The sequence below is a fragment of the Talpa europaea genome, assembly GCF_964194135.1.
Source record: "Talpa europaea genome assembly, chromosome: 15".
NCBI classification, from domain to species: domain Eukaryota; kingdom Metazoa; phylum Chordata; class Mammalia; order Eulipotyphla; family Talpidae; genus Talpa; species Talpa europaea.
The window spans coordinates 43,632,954-43,650,439 of NC_140083.1; the positions used below are offsets into that span (position 1 = coordinate 43,632,954).

General features: G+C 37.0%; 1 protein-coding gene across 2 annotated transcripts in view; it reads left to right on the forward strand.

Annotated features, from left to right (window-relative positions):
- Positions 1–17,486, forward strand: part of ADAMTS20 (ADAM metallopeptidase with thrombospondin type 1 motif 20) — a gene marked incomplete at both ends in the record, with an annotated part of 179,731 nt that overhangs the window by 79,592 nt on the left and 82,653 nt on the right. For both annotated transcript variants that reach the window (XM_084256236.1, XM_084256235.1), the window contains 7 exons: positions 3,887–4,032; positions 5,768–5,949; positions 6,048–6,184; positions 9,292–9,409; positions 11,887–11,982; positions 13,165–13,331; positions 13,921–14,050. In XM_084256236.1, coding sequence (XP_084112362.1) covers positions 3,887–4,032; positions 5,768–5,949; positions 6,048–6,184; positions 9,292–9,409; positions 11,887–11,982; positions 13,165–13,331; positions 13,921–14,050 — 976 coding nt within the window. The remainder of the gene's footprint in view (positions 1–3,886; positions 4,033–5,767; positions 5,950–6,047; positions 6,185–9,291; positions 9,410–11,886; positions 11,983–13,164; positions 13,332–13,920; positions 14,051–17,486) is intronic.

The following is a 17,486-nucleotide window of genomic DNA, read 5'->3' on the forward strand; positions in this document are numbered from 1 at the left end:
CATTAAAAATGAGTATAGACCTAGAATTTCTAATATTTCAGTAAAAAACCCAAATTCAAGAATATTACCATTGCCTGCATTTCCTCTCCTAAAATTTAGGCAATCATAATTGAAAGTTTATCGCTACAATAAACTGCCTGCTGTACTATATCTTTATAATTCTAACACCAGTCATGGATTCTCCTAAATTTGCCAGTATGATAGTGAGAGGTGGAGTTCACTGTGATAATGAAACATGCAGTAAGGCTGAAGTCAGATGTACTTGGTGCCCCAGGGTAAAGTCATCTTCTTTTGTCCTTGGTGGCTAGTACTATCAGCACTTCCTAACTTGCATCTCTTAGATGCTTCTGAACTACAGCATTGTCAAGGAAGCCTGCCTATTTTGTTAACTTCACATTAGCTAACATCAGTTCACTGACCGAATTTGTATCTTTCCACCTGTTGCTCCATTGAAATATTTGTACCCGCTACTGGTTTTCTCTTGAATCACTTTTCTATAAAAATCACATCTCAATTGATTTATTTGGATATCTGCAATTTTTGCAGTAACTGAAATACTCATCAAAATGGTCTAGAACTCATGATACTTTTTTTAATTTTAGCATCAAAATTCTAGTGGCCTTCAGTTTATAGATTTAAGATCAAACTGAATTTTAAAATTTATTCTTTAATTTTTAAAAGTTTCTCTTTATGAAAATAACAATTATTAAAAGAATAGATTTTTTCTCACTTCTTATTACCAATAGTGACTGATTTTTTTTTATTTTTTATTTTTTTTTTTTTTTGTGGTGGTAGGGGCTGGCATTTGTGAGAGTTATGTGAGAATGAGCAGAAAAAAATCTTTTAGAGTTTGAGTCCTGGGCTGCTGATATTAGCCTATTAGGTAGTCTTGCTCCAAAATAGTCACCTGATTGAATTCTCAGGTTAGGCCTTAACCCTTGCCTTAGAAAATTTTCAAATAATTATATGCCATGGATGCGATGATTGCATGTAGCTAAAATAATGATTGCTGTATTTACAGTTATCAAGAGACATACTATTAATAACTAATTCATTGAACATAACTGATTCAGTTTGAGCATAAACATGAGGTTTTTCAATGGGATATTATTCAGCCTTAAAAGAAAGGAAATTTTGACACATGTTACAACGTGTGTGGACCCTGAAGGAGTTTATGTTAAGTGAAATTAGTCTCAAAAATGTGAAGATTGTATGACTTCAATTATGATACATCTAGAGTACATGAATTCATAGAAAGGAAAAGTAGAATGGTGTTTTGAGAAGAAGGGAGAGTAGGAGCTGTTTAATGGGTATAGAGTCTCAGTTTGGGAAGATTAAGCAAGTTCTGTGAAAAGATGGTGTAATGATTGCACAATAATGTGATTGCACTTAATGTCACCAAGCAATAACCTTAAAAATAGGTGATAATAAATTTTATATAATGTATATTTTACCACATTTCAAAATCAACTGTAAGATCATTTTTAATTGTTAAGGTTTATAAACAAAAATTTCCTTGGTCAGAATCCTATAAGCTTTCTGAATGGTTTATTCTTCATTTTTGTGCTCATTTCTGAGACAGACTCTGGATAGGTCGACAGGGTAGAGGCCCCACGGAGAATGAAAGTCACAAAGGAAAAATTATAGAAAAATGGCAATGTATAGGCCCTGTGTCTGTGAGCAGGAGACCCCCAAAAATGCTTGATAGGGAGAAAGCAGGAGGGAAGGGGTGATGAACCTGCTTTTTGGGTTGTGAGTGTCACTCTCCAACAAGCTTCCTACATTTTTAGCTGCTTGTGTGTTAATCTTTACCAAGAGCTTCCTCTCCTCTCCTGTATTCAACAGATTGAGGCTCTTTAGTGAGCTGTATTTGGTCTAAAAGACCCTAGAAATGAGCATTTTGGGGGTACCTGTTTTCGGATGTCCCCTCCCTGCAGGAGAGAGCTGTCTGTTTTCTTACTGCTAAATAAACTCTAAAACTCACTCCTCGCAGCCCATGTCCTCAATTTTTGTGGAATGGGGACAAGTACTCGCCACCATGTGCCATCTCCTCACAGACTGACAGCGAGTAGTTCATAGACCAGCATCAGTGCATGAACCACGTTTCTCTTGGCTTTAATGTAGAGGAGACAGGAGTGGTGATGAGGCAGGATTGATGAGAGAATCCCTGGGGTGATATTTTGAGTAGTGAGAATATCAAGTACATGGGTTGGGGGGGGGGGTTGCAGTTGCAAGGGCCATGGATTTTTTCAGTTACTGATAACTGAGAAGGAGGAGTACTAGGCACAAATGCTCTTGGGCAGATAGAAGGGGTATTGGGAAGTTGTGGGCAGATTTTCCTCTAAGTTCCCATTTTCTTGATGAAAGTAAGGAACAAAGTGTCTGTGGCACTTTGGATGAGATGGAGTAGAAAGTTAGCAAAGTGAGTGGGAGAGTGACATTTCACATAAATGGGAACATGGCTATATGCTCTATTAATATAATATATAACATAATATTTGTAATTAATATATAATATAATGCTCTATTAATGGAGTTTTTATTTGCTTGTTTTAAAAAATAATTTTCATTTTACTATCTTAGTTTTCCCCGTAGGTTTTCCCTCTACCACTAAGACTAGATCTTAACAGCAAATCTAACTTTTTATTTTTATTTTTTATTATTATATTTTATATAATTCTTACATCATTTTTCATTTTTGCACAATGTATGGGAAATATAACCAAAATGAAAATGCATACATTGTGCAAAAATTCCCACCCCACTTATTTTGATCCTAACCGCCCCACCTCTCCAGTAGTGTGTCTCTGGTCTACAGTTGCTTGGTGATTTTAATTTTCTCTTTATTATAATTAGTCTTTTTCCTGGTCCCTTATTTAGGTTTTCTAAATTCCTACTATGAGTGAGACCATCTGGTATTTTTCTTTTTCTCTCTGGCTTATTTCAGTGAGCGTGATCCCTTCCAGCTCCATCCATGTTGCTGTAAATTGCATGAGTTTATCTTTTTTTGATTGATGAATAATATTCCATTGTGTATATGTACCACATCTTCTTGATCCAGTAGTCTATTTTTGTGCATTTGGGTTGTTTCCATAGTTTAGCTATTGTAAATAGTGCTGCTTTAAACATAGGGATGCAGGTGCCCTTTTGAATTAATGTTTCTGTGTCCTTTGGGTATTTACCCAAAGGAGTGGAATTGCTGGATCATATGGAAGCTCTATCTTTAGTAGGTTGAGAAATCTCCACACAGCTTTCCATAGTGGTTGGACCATTTTGCACTCCCACCAGCAGTGCAGGAGAGTTCCTTTTTCTCCACATCCTTGCCAACATTTGTTGGTGGTAATTCTTTTAATATGTTCCATTCTCACTGGTGTGAGATGGTATCTCATTGTAGTTTTGATTTGCATTTCCCTGATTACAAGTGATGTTGAACATTTTTTCATATGCCTGTTGGCCATTTGCATTTCCTCTTCAGAGAAGTTTCTTTTTAGCTCTTCTGCCCATTTTTGATTGGATTATTTACTTTGAATGAAAGAGCTTCTGTACAGCAAAAGAGACAATAATCAAAACAAAGAGAAACCCCACCGACTGGGAGAACATTTTTGCACACAACACTAATGATAAAGGACTGATCACAAAAATCTATAAAGAGCTGATGAGACTCAGCAAATCTAACTTTTTAAATGTCATAGATCTTGTATTTACTCAGTAGATACTCAGAAAATGTTCATAAAGTGGCATCAGATGTGATCATATTTCGGAATTAATAGCATTTTGCTTTAAATTCTGCATATCTTGTTCTAATGATCATTATGTTGCTACTATTCTTACTGTGATGTTTCATTTCCATGCACAAGAGTCATTTCTCCTGTGCTGGTTTTTGCAGCATTGCCACCACGGTCTGTGTGTCAACAAGGAGATGGAAACACGCCCTGTGGATGGAGAATGGGGGCCATGGGGACCTTACAGCTCTTGTTCCAGAACGTGTGGAGGTGGAATCAAAAGTACAGCCAGGCTCTGTAATCGTCCCAAGTATGTCTTTTTGTTTTTTTTTAAATATAACTGTAAGTTAAGATTATAGCAAGTCACCAGAAAGTAAGCATTAGTTTTATTCTTGTCTCTAAGTTTTCCCATCTTGTGTTAAAATGCTTGTCTCCTAGGCATATGTGAATTTCTCCAGCTGGGTTACCGTGCCTGCAATTTTGTTTCTTTGTCTCCTCCTTTTAACTTGCTGGCTAGTGAAGGAGAGGGGGGATGCTGAAATGCAAAGACCCTCGATGACAGTCTTATTGTGCAGGGTGGACATTCCATGTGTAAAAATGTCTGCTGTGTCTCCTTCCCTTGCTCCCCAGAGCCCATACTCTCCACTGTTCACAGATTCCACACTCCAGGGTCCAGTCTCTTTGCCACCTTCACTGTGGTACATGCAGGTCTCTCCCTCTGACTCCTAGGAGCAAAAGGGTAGGGGCTTCCCCCATCTCCACCACTGCAGCCACATTCTTTGTGACTAATCATACAGTTCTAGCACCCATGTGGGTATAGATTTTTACTTTTTCCCCACTAAAAAAATCCCCCTGCAATGGCTGTGATCCACATCATTCGTGCTTGTCCCATTTTTTTTCCCAGTTGTCTGGCTTGGCCAGTGCCCTGGCTATGGCCTTCTTACTTTCTTCCTATTTTTTCCCATAGCAAGCCACCAACCTTAGATTAAAATATCCATGGGTCTGTCCCTCATCACCAGTCATGACCTGCTGAAATTTGCTGTAAGCAAAATTTAGTGTGTTCCTGTTGTAATTAGTGGAGATGTTCATCAGAACCTCACAATTCCACCATGCTATGGGTGGAGCCTGGAAGTCTTCGTCTTTAAAAAATGCTGACACAGGGCCTCCCCGGTGGCGCAGTGGTTGAGCGCTGGGTTGCAAAGCTGCCCGCGGCCTCTGCGACGCAGGTTCGATCCCCGGCTGCTCCCCGGCCACCAGAGGAGGGTCCCACATGGCGCGCAGACCTCTCCTGCCGCCCGCTGCTCCCCTCAGCAGTGTACTTCGGTCCTTCTGCCTGCTCTGCTCCCCGCTCTGCCTCTGGTGAATTCTCTCACCCTCCCGCGCTTCTGACTGTACCCAGTGCATGTGTAAACAAACAAATAAATAAAATAAATAAATAAATAAAAAACATGCCTCTATAAAAAAAAAAAAAATGCTGACACAAATAGTTTTTCCGAAAATAATGAGATGGATGAAGTAATTGACAGTGAAACTCTATATATTTTGATAATCCCTGATATAAAGAGATGGATGATACAATTAGTAATGAAACTCTTTAAACTGCCAGGAAGGATATATGTCACAAAGGTGCACAAAGATTTTTTTTTTTTTTTTTTTTTTTATGTAACATGGTGTTATCTCCCTCTGTTTTCTGCTTTGGCTCAAGTAGTATTTCTTTTTGTTCTCTAGAAAATGAAGAAACCATTTTTTGAAGTTTTAAAACAAATCCCCATCATCACTTAATTCTTTGCTAGTCTAATCATGACTAAAATATTATTTCACCCTGTAGGCCGCCTTGTCCACCCTAAGATGGATACTTTCGCATTTGTTAGTCTTAGACTAGTTAAAATATCCTGTTACATTTGTTAAAAACAAAACAAACAAAAAGAAAACATTAGTGGGACATCAGTAGTTACCAGATCCTGGAAGAGAATGGAGTAGATTTGGAAGTAAATGGCAGAAAAATATTGTACTGATGTGCTTCAAAATGTAATGAATTTGACTAGGCCAAGAAACGGAGGAAAGTTCTGTGTGGGCCGCAGGATGAAATTTCGGTCATGTAACACTGATTCATGTCCAAAAGGCAAGCAAGACTTTCGTGAGAAGCAGTGCTCTGACTTTGATGGCGAACATTTCAACATCAGTGGCCTTTCCCCTAATGTGAGGTGGCTCCCCAAGTACAGTGGCAGTAAGTGCTCCAAATATTACATTTGTTGTAAGACTTTTTTGAGACCTAGGAAAGCACAGCCATTCATTGTACAAACAATGTTTGACTTGTTGTTACAGTTGCCATAAAAGATCGCTGTAAACTCTACTGTCGGGTTGCTGGAACCACTAACTTCTACCAGTTGAAGGATAGGGTTGCCGATGGTACTCCTTGCGGGACTGAAACCAATGACATCTGTGTTCAAGGCCTGTGTCGGGTAACTAAATGTATTATACTTAAAGTGACTTTGAGAATGATATTTTGTCTCTTTATTCAAATATTCCTTCTATTACTTCAGAATGTATTCTTTTAAAAAAATTTTGTGTGGGGTGGGAGAGAAGAATTGGGGTGTAGGCCAGAGGTTTGGGGGTGAGAGGACTCCCCCGAAACAGAGTGGAGAGCAGAACAGGTGAATGGACTGAAATATACTGCCGAGGGGAGCAGCAGGCTAGACAGGAGAGGTCTGTTAAACCCTTTGTGGGTCAGCTCCCTGGCCGGGGATCGAACTCAGGCCATAGTGATAGTGCTGAGACTCATCCCCTAAGCCACCAGGGAGACCCAAGAATGTGTTCTTGTGAATCCCAGTGCAGCAGCCTTTGGTGTGCTCATACTGTCTACAGGGTGGCCTTAGGAGACTTGTAACTAGGCAGTTCTCTGTCATTAAGAGTGATTCAGGGGCCTCCCCGGTGGCATAGCGGTTGAACGCTGGGCTGCGAAGCTGCCCGCAGCTTCTACAGCACCAGTTCGATCCCCGGCTGCCAGCCGAGGGTCCCACATGGCTCTCAGACCTCTCCTGCCAGCCCGCTGCTCCCCTCAGCAGTGTACTTCGTCAGTCTGCCTATTGTACTCTCCGCTCTGGCTCTGGTGAGTTCTCTTACCCTCCCGCGCTTCTGACTGTACCCAGTGCTTGTATAAATAAATAAATAAATCTTTAAAAAAGAAAAAAAAAGAGTGACTCAGGAAGCATTAAGGTAAGTTTGCTTATTTTGTTTTGCCTTTGGTACTCAAAATCAAGCTGAGTGAGGAGGTCAGCTCCCTAAGAAAGAGAAATAATAGGACAGAAGGGCTAGAAAGTCTTTTTAGTATTTTGAATGTGAACCCCTGTGGTAACTTTTTTCCCTCTGTGTTAAAAGTGGTGTTCCCCACCATTATTCCCCCTTCCTGCCTTGTCTTTTACTTCCTGTGCACATTCAAGTAACATTTACTGAGTACCTGTTGGATGTCAGATATCTTTCTAGTCACCTGGTTGAAAGAATGCAACAGAGTCCCTGCCTCACAGGCAGTCACAGATTTGTTAGGGTAGATGTGTTAGTAGTCAGATTGCAGAGCTCTGAGGTCATGCAGAAAGTGGCACGAGACACGATTTTATGTGGCCATAGCAAAGCATTCTGAGAATGCCCATGGATGGTATGAAGCTTGAAGTAGTTGAGGATGAGTAGGTTTTAGAAAGGTGAGGAAGGAAGGAAGGGGCCAAGGATGGAGCTGATTGTTCTTATATTTACTTTTTTCTGAAATCCTCGGAGCTCCCTGGAAGGATTTGGAGTTGAGCAATATTTGTGATTCTGAAGATCCTAACAATGTGCTGGATTAGAAGATTGGCTATAGATGGGCCATTTAGTAGTATATATTGTGAAAATAGATGAGACTCTGAATTAAAGCACTTTCTTTTGCAGATGGCAGTCTTAAAAATGCTTGGTGAGTATGAGAGTAGGATAGTGAATGCTATATGAAGAATAAATACAAATTGAGCTTTATGAATTCACTCTTTTGGTTAAGGTAAAACTTAAAAGGACCCTACAGTTCTTTCTATAATCCTCTATTACCAGTTACTTAGGTGATTAAAGGGCCTTACACCCAAAGCATTACTGAGAATTAAAAAAAAAAAAAAAACAGCATACACATTGGAAATCATGTAAGTACTCAGAAAAAGGGTACTTGGTGACCTGAAAAACCTATATTTTACCTAAATTAACAGCCAAATGACATACACAATGAAAAAATATGAAGATTATCAGGATTTATAGATGCATGCTATATGGAGAAAATAACTGGATAAAATTTTTATTTTGAAAATAATTGCGTTATGTAGAATAAAATTTATGAAGAAAACACATTTTCTTAACTTTGCTGATGATTAAGTTTAGACGTGTATTCTAAAGAAAAAAACAGTTATTGCCACTTATTCAGAGGTATAACATCTGCATGGAGATGAGCTGCATTATACTTTTAAACCCCTGAGACAAGTGATTTACTTACGCCTTTACTCGTTTATCTTTTCATAGATGCCATTTATTAATGCTGGATATTAATTTTGGAGAAATTGTGTCTTTTTTTTAGATTATTTATGCACACAAGAGCTGGGGTATAGGCCAGAGGTGCCGGGGGTGAGAGGATTCTCCAGAGACAGAGTAGGGAGCAGAACAGGTGGAGCAACTGAAATCCACTGCTGAGGGGAGCAACGGATGAGACAGGAGAGGTCTTGTTGTGCTGTGTGGTCAGCTCCCTGGCCGGGGATTGAATTCGTGCCGCAGTAGCTGTGGATTGATTCACAGTGCTGATGCTTAGCCCTTCACGCCAGCAGGGAAAGCCCAGAAATTGTATCTTTCAAATGTGCTCAATTTATTCCCAGAGTTTTAACATCTTGAGATTAAAAATGAAAGATAAAAGACATTTTTTGGATATTTTTTAGTGTGTTACTTTTTGTCTCCTTGAATTATATTTACTTATAGTGTGGTTTTCAGGGCATCTGCAGTGGCATAGGGATTAAATTTCAGTTCTGTTACTGGTAAGGCCTGAGTTTGATCCCCAGCCATGAAGCTGACCCACACAGGATGCAGCAGACCTCTCTTATATTGCTTCCTGCTCCCCTTAGCAGTGGATTTCAGTGAATCCACCTGTTCGTCTCCCATCTCTGTCTCTAGTGAGTCCTCTCACACCCCCATCCTTCTACCCTAATTCTTCTATCCCAAAAATAAAGTGTGGGTTCCAAATGATAATGGGTATAAGATTCATTGTCAATGTTTGCTAAAATGAAGATTCCTAGGCCTCACCTCTGAGGTTTTTAATTCAGAATATTGGAAATATACCTTTTCAATGATACCCCATACAATTTTGATACGGGAAAAACACTCTTTATCCATCTATGTCAATTACTCATCCACATCAACACATGTGTGAATAGATTAATGTACTACAAGATTTCTGAAAAGATGCTGTGATATCAAATGTCCTATTAATTGAGGCATTTATAAAAAGAACTTTGTAAAGTAACATACTTATCCTTAGTTATTTTTAAATGTTGATTGTCATTCTTCTGTTTTGAAGCAAGCTGGCTGTGACCATGTGTTGAACTCCAAGGCCAAGAGAGACAAATGTGGAGTGTGTGGTGGGGACAACTCTTCATGCAGGACCATGGCAGGCGTCTTCAATAGCGCTCATTATGGTAATCTGCGTGTTTGTTTCCACTTTTCCCTTTCATTTGCCATGATGGAGTATATCGTGAAGGTATAATAGCAATGACTTATTATTTTTACTTCTCTAAAGTTCAGCTCCATAGTTCAAATAATTGCTAAATAAGAATTTCCTAAATACAAAAATTAAATGGTCTATCACATGTAAAGTACATTAGTAAATTCACTGCTCTTTGACAATTATTTATTAATAGTTCCCCATAATGAATGAAGTGTTTTTATTGTTCTTGTAATCTGAAATGTATATATTTATAATTTTTTCCTGGAAACTCCTTGCAATATTTATCATCCTTTGAAATTCTTTTTTCTTTTGATATGGCCTGGCTTATCTGTTCTGTTTACTGTTAATTACATATTGAAAATTATCAAAGATAAAGAATGAAATCACTAATTTAAAAATTGATTGAAATTATCATGATGTTTGATTTTTCCAGGTAGAATATGGATTGATGTATTGATATATTTGACCATTTTTTTCAAAATTGTTACAAGAATATAATATAGCAGCTATTTTCCATTTTAAAATTTTCTACGAAATCATTTTTTCCTTTTATGGTAATAAAAACATTCCTTGCAACCTTCCTTGATCAACAATAATGTATTTTTAAAAATTTTATTTATTTATTTTAAAGATTTATTTATGCATACAAGAACTGGGGTACAGATCAAAGGCATGGAGGGGGGGTGAGAGGATTCACCAGAGACAGAGTGGGGAACAGAACAGTCAGACTGGCTGAAATACACTGGTGAGGGGAGCAGCGGGTAAGACAGAAGAGGTCTGCGCCATGTGGGTAGCTCCCTGGCCATCCGGGATTGAACTTGTGCTGCAGATGCTGTGGATAGCTTCACAGGGCTGTGCTTAATCCCTTGTGCCGCCAGGGAGGCCCTAATAATGTATTTTTTAGAGTCCTGTTGTTCAGTTTCATTTTTTAGAGTCCTGTTGTACAATTTTTGTGTTCATATGTTCAGTTGTATTAATTCCTACAGTGAAATCAGTTTGAATAAAACACTATTTATATTTCTATCTGTGTAAAAGTATACTGCATTTCATAATTTGCTGATGGTTATCAATCTTAATTACTGGGTGATTTAACATATTATTTTTCTACTTGTTTTTATTATTTCCTGAGAGCCACATTCATTCGCTCCATTATAACCAATGGTGCATATTTATCTGTATCAAGCAAGATTTTTTTACTGTATAAAACCACACATACTGAATCAAATATTTAAACTTTCCACAATTGTAGTACGAATTAATTGCTTGGCAGATAGAAAAATGTTAAACCTTTGCAAAGTCTGAATGAAATGCTGCCCCCTTGTGGTAGCATTTGTCATGTCACCTTTGCAATTAATTGTTGATTGGTCACCTCTAACAACTATAATGTGGTATGTGCAAAATCATCAAACATTCATCACCTTATATTTCTAATACAGTGCCTTTAAAGAGATGTTAATAAATTAAGGCTGCTCTAAAAACCTTCAAGATAATTTCACATCAGGGTTGCAAACTAAGTTCTTGTAAATCCCCCTTTTCCTACATTTTTTCGATATTTATCAACGTTAGTATATAAGAAAAATTACAGCTCCTTTTTCAATTTTTTTAAATAAAAGGGAACAATCCTAATAAATATGAAAAAGATAAAACTTAGAATAATATCATTAGAGCAAAGTTAAATGTTACCTGAATCCTGAGATTATTTGGATAACTATGTTATGTGCATGTTTTTAGTTTGGAGAAAACATTCTTCTTTAACACATATTTTATGTGGCAGTTCCTCATCTTTTGAGCAGTACTCACAAAATGGAAATAATATTTTCATTTTTCTCAAACTAACTTTTTGTTTTCCTCATGACAAGTTTGTTAGTAGACTTTTAACAGCTATGTGAAATGGATTCCTATGTAGATTCCTGCTTATACTATAAGCTAAAAGCTTAAGAAAATATCTTTCTCATTAATATTGATTATTTTTCTGTTCACTGAGTTTTTGTGTACATATATCGCAAAGGCCTGTTTTAGTAACTCATGGGTTTCTTATAGCACTTGAAAATCTGTTTTTTTTTTCCCATTGCAAAGTATAAAATGTAAAAGTATTAGTCAAAATTAAAAATTAACGTGTATTAAATATCTAAGGAACTAAAATACTAGCTTCACTGCCATCCTATGTTAGAATTCCAGAAGTAAAAAAAAAAAAGACAAACAGAAAATTAGGAAAGGTTGTATCTTAAATGTCCCCAACTCTCTGATTTTAGGTAACTACCATTTTTTCTCAGTCCTAGAATTTTGTACAAGGCATTGATTCAAGAAGAATAGGCACTATGTCATTTTTTAAAAGATAAAATGAAACTATATCTGACTCTGTGTTTCAACTTTTCAACAACTCAGCAGTAATAATCTCTGGACCATTTGCTTTTTGTTGAACTTAACATATATACAATTATATTGCAGGTTATAACATCGTTGTAAAGATTCCCACAGGAGCAACAAACATTGATATTCTTCAGCACAGCTACTCAGGAAAACCAGAAGATGACAATTACCTTGGTAAACATTTCTAGTAAACAGCAGCCAATATGTAGTTTGTGTCTAATTTCACGGAGGTCTGTGGTTGATGTAAATTCTTGGAAGGCAAGAAGAGCCCCTTGAACAAACATGCAATTTCAGTTCCTGCTGAGTTTAAGTTGTCTGGTTCCCTATATGTGTGTTCTTTCCTTTTTTAAAAAAATATTTTACATATTTTTACATCATTTTTCACTTTTGTACAATGTATGCATTTTCATCTTGGTCCCCATACAATTCCTACCACCCATTCACCCTGCCTATACATCTTTTCTTCTCATGCTATACATAGGTCCTGTTTTTAAAAATATTGAACCAGATTCTGAAAAGTACTTTTAAGAGTTTTGCCGTAAGAGATAACCAAAGATTATATTCAATTGCAAGTTGCATGTGTATTTAGAATAAAATTCTTTTATCTAAAATTAATCATTGACCTCTTAGGAACTGAATGTTTTAAATAATTTGCTGAAGTGTTTCTATCATGTAGTAAAAGCATTTAAATACATTTTTTTAAGGTCTAACAAAATAGAGCTAAGCTTTTATATTCTTGATTGTTAATGTGAAAGTCACAATATATTATTGTGTAACTGTTTCTAGAATATAGGCTTTGTTTACATTGTTACTTTTTAGAAGTTAGCTTTTAGGTTTAAAGAATTTCACATAGTACCAAAGACAAAAAGAATGTTTGACAAACCTTTTGCTTTTGTCTGAGAAACACCTTAAAATTCACTGTAATTCATTAAGCTGGAATAGGTGGTGGCATAGAGCTGATGGAAGAGTGCCCTGTTCACATTAATGAAATGTGAAATATTCCTCCTAGGAATAGATGCTTATAACTGGGAATCTGAATTTATAATGAATAACATTTCTCAGGATTATACTTGGCTTCATAAGGCCCCATATAGAGATTTCCCTTTGGGGTGATGAAAACATTTTAGAACTAAATAGAGATGGTATTTGCACAGCATTATAACTGTTGTAAGTGTATTAAATACTGTGGAATTACTTTATAGTGGTCATGCCAATGCCCCCTCTATAAAAAAATTACACTACAGTAAAATAAAGCTTATTTCCTTACTACTAATTTTCACTTACATTATTTAATTTCTAATTATTTTCTGTGCTATTGACTGATTTTACTGTTTCATGAACACTATCCTTTTGCAGCATTATCTGACACTCAAGGGAATTTTCTTTTGAATGGAAATTTTGTTGTAAGTATGTCAAAAAAGGAAATCAACATTCAAGGAGCTATTTTTGAATATAGTGGCTCAAACAACTCAATTGAAAGAATTAATAGTACTGATCGACTGGAAGATGAACTTGTTTTGCAGGTAAATTCTCTAAAGTTGTTAATAAAATTTGCCCTGACTCTCATAGAACTGTGATGGTTAATTTATTTGCATTTATTATTAAATATAAAAGTGAACTAGACCTATGGTGCTGTCATTTGCTATATACATATGTCAAGGTGGGAAGTTGTGTGTCTGAAATGTATGCAGTGCTGTAAACCACTGTCTTCAATTAAAAAAATGGTAAATGTAGAAGTAACATGTATGGCAACAAATCAGTGTCTTTTTGTGAGGACAAAAGAGTAAGTGGAAATCAGTAAGTTCCTTGGAATCTTTTCCTCAAGCAGTAAGGGAGAAGCTACAAAGAAAATATTCTGCACAGGGCTCATGAACGTTGTTTTGTTCCACACGGGCTTAATGGCAAACCTTAGTTGGTGTTTCACCACCTGCCTTGGTATCATCTAGGACTTTGAGTGTTGAACTTAAATGCAGTTCATATGCAGTTGACTTACCAATTGAATTACACCTGAAACTTGCATGATGTAATAAACCCAAGTCACTTTGATAGAATTTTTTTAAAGACAGAATGTATATTTGGTGAATTAATTGTATGCTCCTTCATATTTTTGAGGTTTTGTGTGTGGGTAATTTATACAACCCTGATGTGCATTATTCCTTTAACATCCCTATGGAAGAGACAAGTGACCTGTTTGTGTGGGATCCATATGGCCCGTGGCAAGACTGCACCAAAATGTGTCAAGGTATATGGGGATGAAATGAAAAGACAAAGTTGGTGCATGCTGGTGTAATTTGGGGTATTTTACAGTCTGCCTTCCAGATTCCTCCCCACTGTCTAAGCAGTATATCACACAGACAGACATGCAAAGTTTTCCTGGCTTTCTTCCCTTCCTACCTTTCTCCCTACTCATTTTTTCTGTTTCTTATATTAATGGTCTCACGTATTGTGTCCTTTTCAGCAGTCCATACTGCTCCTTCCCTTTCACATTCTCAATCTCTTGCTCACACTTACAGCAAGTTTCTCAAACTCCTGTACAATTTTCCAGTGAAATACCTGTCTTCTTGACACCTCCTCTCCAAACATATTTCCAGTAACCTATCTCTTCCATATAGTGTTGGGGTATCAAACATTCTTTGATTCTTTTACTCCCCATCTGTGACCACAGGGAAAATATTTGCCCTGATAGCATGAATAACTGAAAGGATCCTACTAGGAAATGGAAAAGCAGGGAACCACAGTAATGAAAATGAGGAAACTGGAGTCTTTGATCAGACTTTAATCAGAGATACTTAATTGCATTATAATATATTCTAATCAATAAAAATTTATTGTGGGACTATTTTGTTTCAAACTAAGACCCTGATTCTGCTTTCAAGTCTTAAAGCCTAGTGGACAAAACAGAAGGCATGAGCAAATTACTTTAATTTTAAGTGCTAAGTATAAAGCTATAGGTGTGCTTGGAGACGATCATAGAAAAGGTAGCGGGAACAGTCTATGAAGAGATAAGTTTGAAGACATAGCGAGGTTTGATAGAGTGGAAAAGCTGTTTTCATAGGGACTAGGGAAAAGGTTTGGGAATTTGGGCAGCAGAAAATCAGAAAAGAGGATGCGTAGCTCATTGTGGAGATGAGCTAAGAGAAGGAGAGTGGCCAGAGGCAGTGACCAGTCACCAGAAATTTGAGGGATAGTCGAATGAACTGACCTCAAAGTGTTAGAGGGATGGTGTCATTCCATTCCAATAAAAAGCATAGACTTGGTCCTATAATATTGGGACAGTGGTTCTAAGGCCCAGGCATTCCTATTGGACAGTATCTCAGTAGGGAGACTGCAGTAGATGATGCAAGGCTGACTGGATGAATGATATCAGTAGAAACAAAGAGCTGGAGTAACACAGAAGGAGAAATTCATTTTGACAGAAAGCCCCTGGGTATATTTTCCATAAGAGAATGTGAGTTCTGGGAACTGAGGCCAGCCTTTCAGCTTTGAGTGGGAAAGCTGTTCTGTGTTAATAAAGTGGCCAACTAGGAACCAGTCCTAGGAACGAGTGGAGGATCACCCTAAAATGTGGGGAACTCACCAAGCAGACTAAATGGAAGGTTGGACAAGATATGGTGAGAAGGTTGGGGAGACAAACAAGGAGAGGTTTCTAAGCAGCCCTCCAGGGGCCTTCTCCACAGGGCACTATTATTATATTGCCCCTTTCTGAATAACATTTTGTTTTCTCTAAAGTTAAATCCAGTCGATGTCATTTGTTTACTTGTTTTTCTGTGTACTGAAAGCTATCTGTCCCCAAAGCAAAAACTTAAAATTTTGGCTTTATAGTCTCAAGAACATTATTTAATCTATTGATTTTGGTTTTTCTTCCCTTTCACTTCATCTGTTGTTACCATAGCTCTTTTCTCTTGCTCTATTTTGAATTGCTTTTCTAGACCTGCTATATGGTTGTTATTTTGAGATTCCCTTTCACTGTTATCCTGGGAATTCTCTTCAACTTTCTCCAGTGTTGGTTTCCATGTAATTATAAATCCCATGAATTCCACTTTTTGATTTCTTTCCCCAATGGGTAGAACCTGTCATTTTCTTGAAAAAGAAAGGTAATTTTTTGAGCCCTTTAATATCTGAAAATGGCATTTCCCCAAACTTACATTTGATCAGTAGATAGACTAGCATGAAATTCTAACTTAGATCATGTTCCTTAAAATATTGAAAGCCTTGTCTGATTTCCTGTACTTGTATGTAATACTTTCTTTTCTGGAAGTTTGAGGACTGTTTAATTCAAGAGGTGTGAAATTTCAGAAAAATGTACCTTGATGTGGGTGTTTCTTTCATCTCTTTTAGGATGTTAGGGTGCCATTCTGATTTGGATACATACATCCTTTGTCTTGAGAAATTTCACCACATTATTTTATTTCTTAAATAATTTCCTGATATTAAATTTCCTCCCTTTCTGAGGTTTTTGTTTGGTTGTGTGACTTCCTGGACTGATTATTTTCTTATTTCTTCTCTCAGTTTACATTATTATTTTAATACTTCTTAAAATGTAGCTTTTGTTTCATTAATGCAGTACCTTTTATTATGTATTATGAAGATATTAATCATCATCTTTAAGCTTCTTTCAGTTCCCTGACATACCTGTTTCATTGTAGTTCTATTTTGTTTTCGTTCATTTTGGTCTGTGTAAGTGGCTTCCTAAAGTGTCTGCTGAACTTTGCTGGTTGTTCACATTTAAGAATTACTAAGATGCACGTTGAAAGTCCCCTGTGGCTCACACAAATCAAATAGGGGCCTCATTATGAGTATTATCAGTAGCCCTCCCATGTGTCCTATGACAGGGAGCCTTCACTGTCATTGTCAGTTTAACTTTCTTTTGGGGCTGAAAAGTCTCCCAAGAGAGGAATTCTCCCATCTTCTGATGGTTAGTGAGGAAATGGGAAAGTAATATAATTGGTTTGGAACCAGCCAGAAATGAAGAATCCAGTGAGCCTGGATCTTATAATTCAATATGGAGATGTTTACTCACTCACCCAATTTTCAGTGCAATGCTTCCTCAACTTTCCTTAGTGTCTATACTTCAAGTTCACCTTTTCTGGAGCTGTTCAATATGGTAGTCATTGCTGCATTTTTCTAGGCCATTGAAGCATGCTCTATGTATGAAGTACAAAATGAATTTCGAAGACATTATAACAAAGTAATATAAAATATATTATCAATTTTTATATTGATACCACACTGAAATGTTCACATTTTGGATATCTCAGGCTAAATACTAGTATTAATTTCACCTATATTTTTTTAGTCTATCGATATGGTAGGAAATATACATATGTGGCTCACATTCTGTGTGTAAGGGTGGGAGGCTGATTGTTCTTTGTAAATACTTTCCAGTTATTTCACCATCTTCTCAGCCTTCCCCTGGCACACTCACCCTGTGGGGAGCTGTTCTTGGATTCTGTGGCAAGAATGATTTGTTTTTTATTCACTTTCCCCCTCCTCAGGCTTAAGTTTCAACTTCCTTGGCTTTTTAAGTAGCTATTTTCATATTTAAAATTTCTTTTTCTACCTGCTCTGTTTCCTTACTCTCTTTTTTTTGTATTTTAGGTATATGCCTTTCCAAAATACCTTATGGCTATTTCAGAGGATATTTAGGAAGGAACAGATAAAAATATAAATTTATTTTA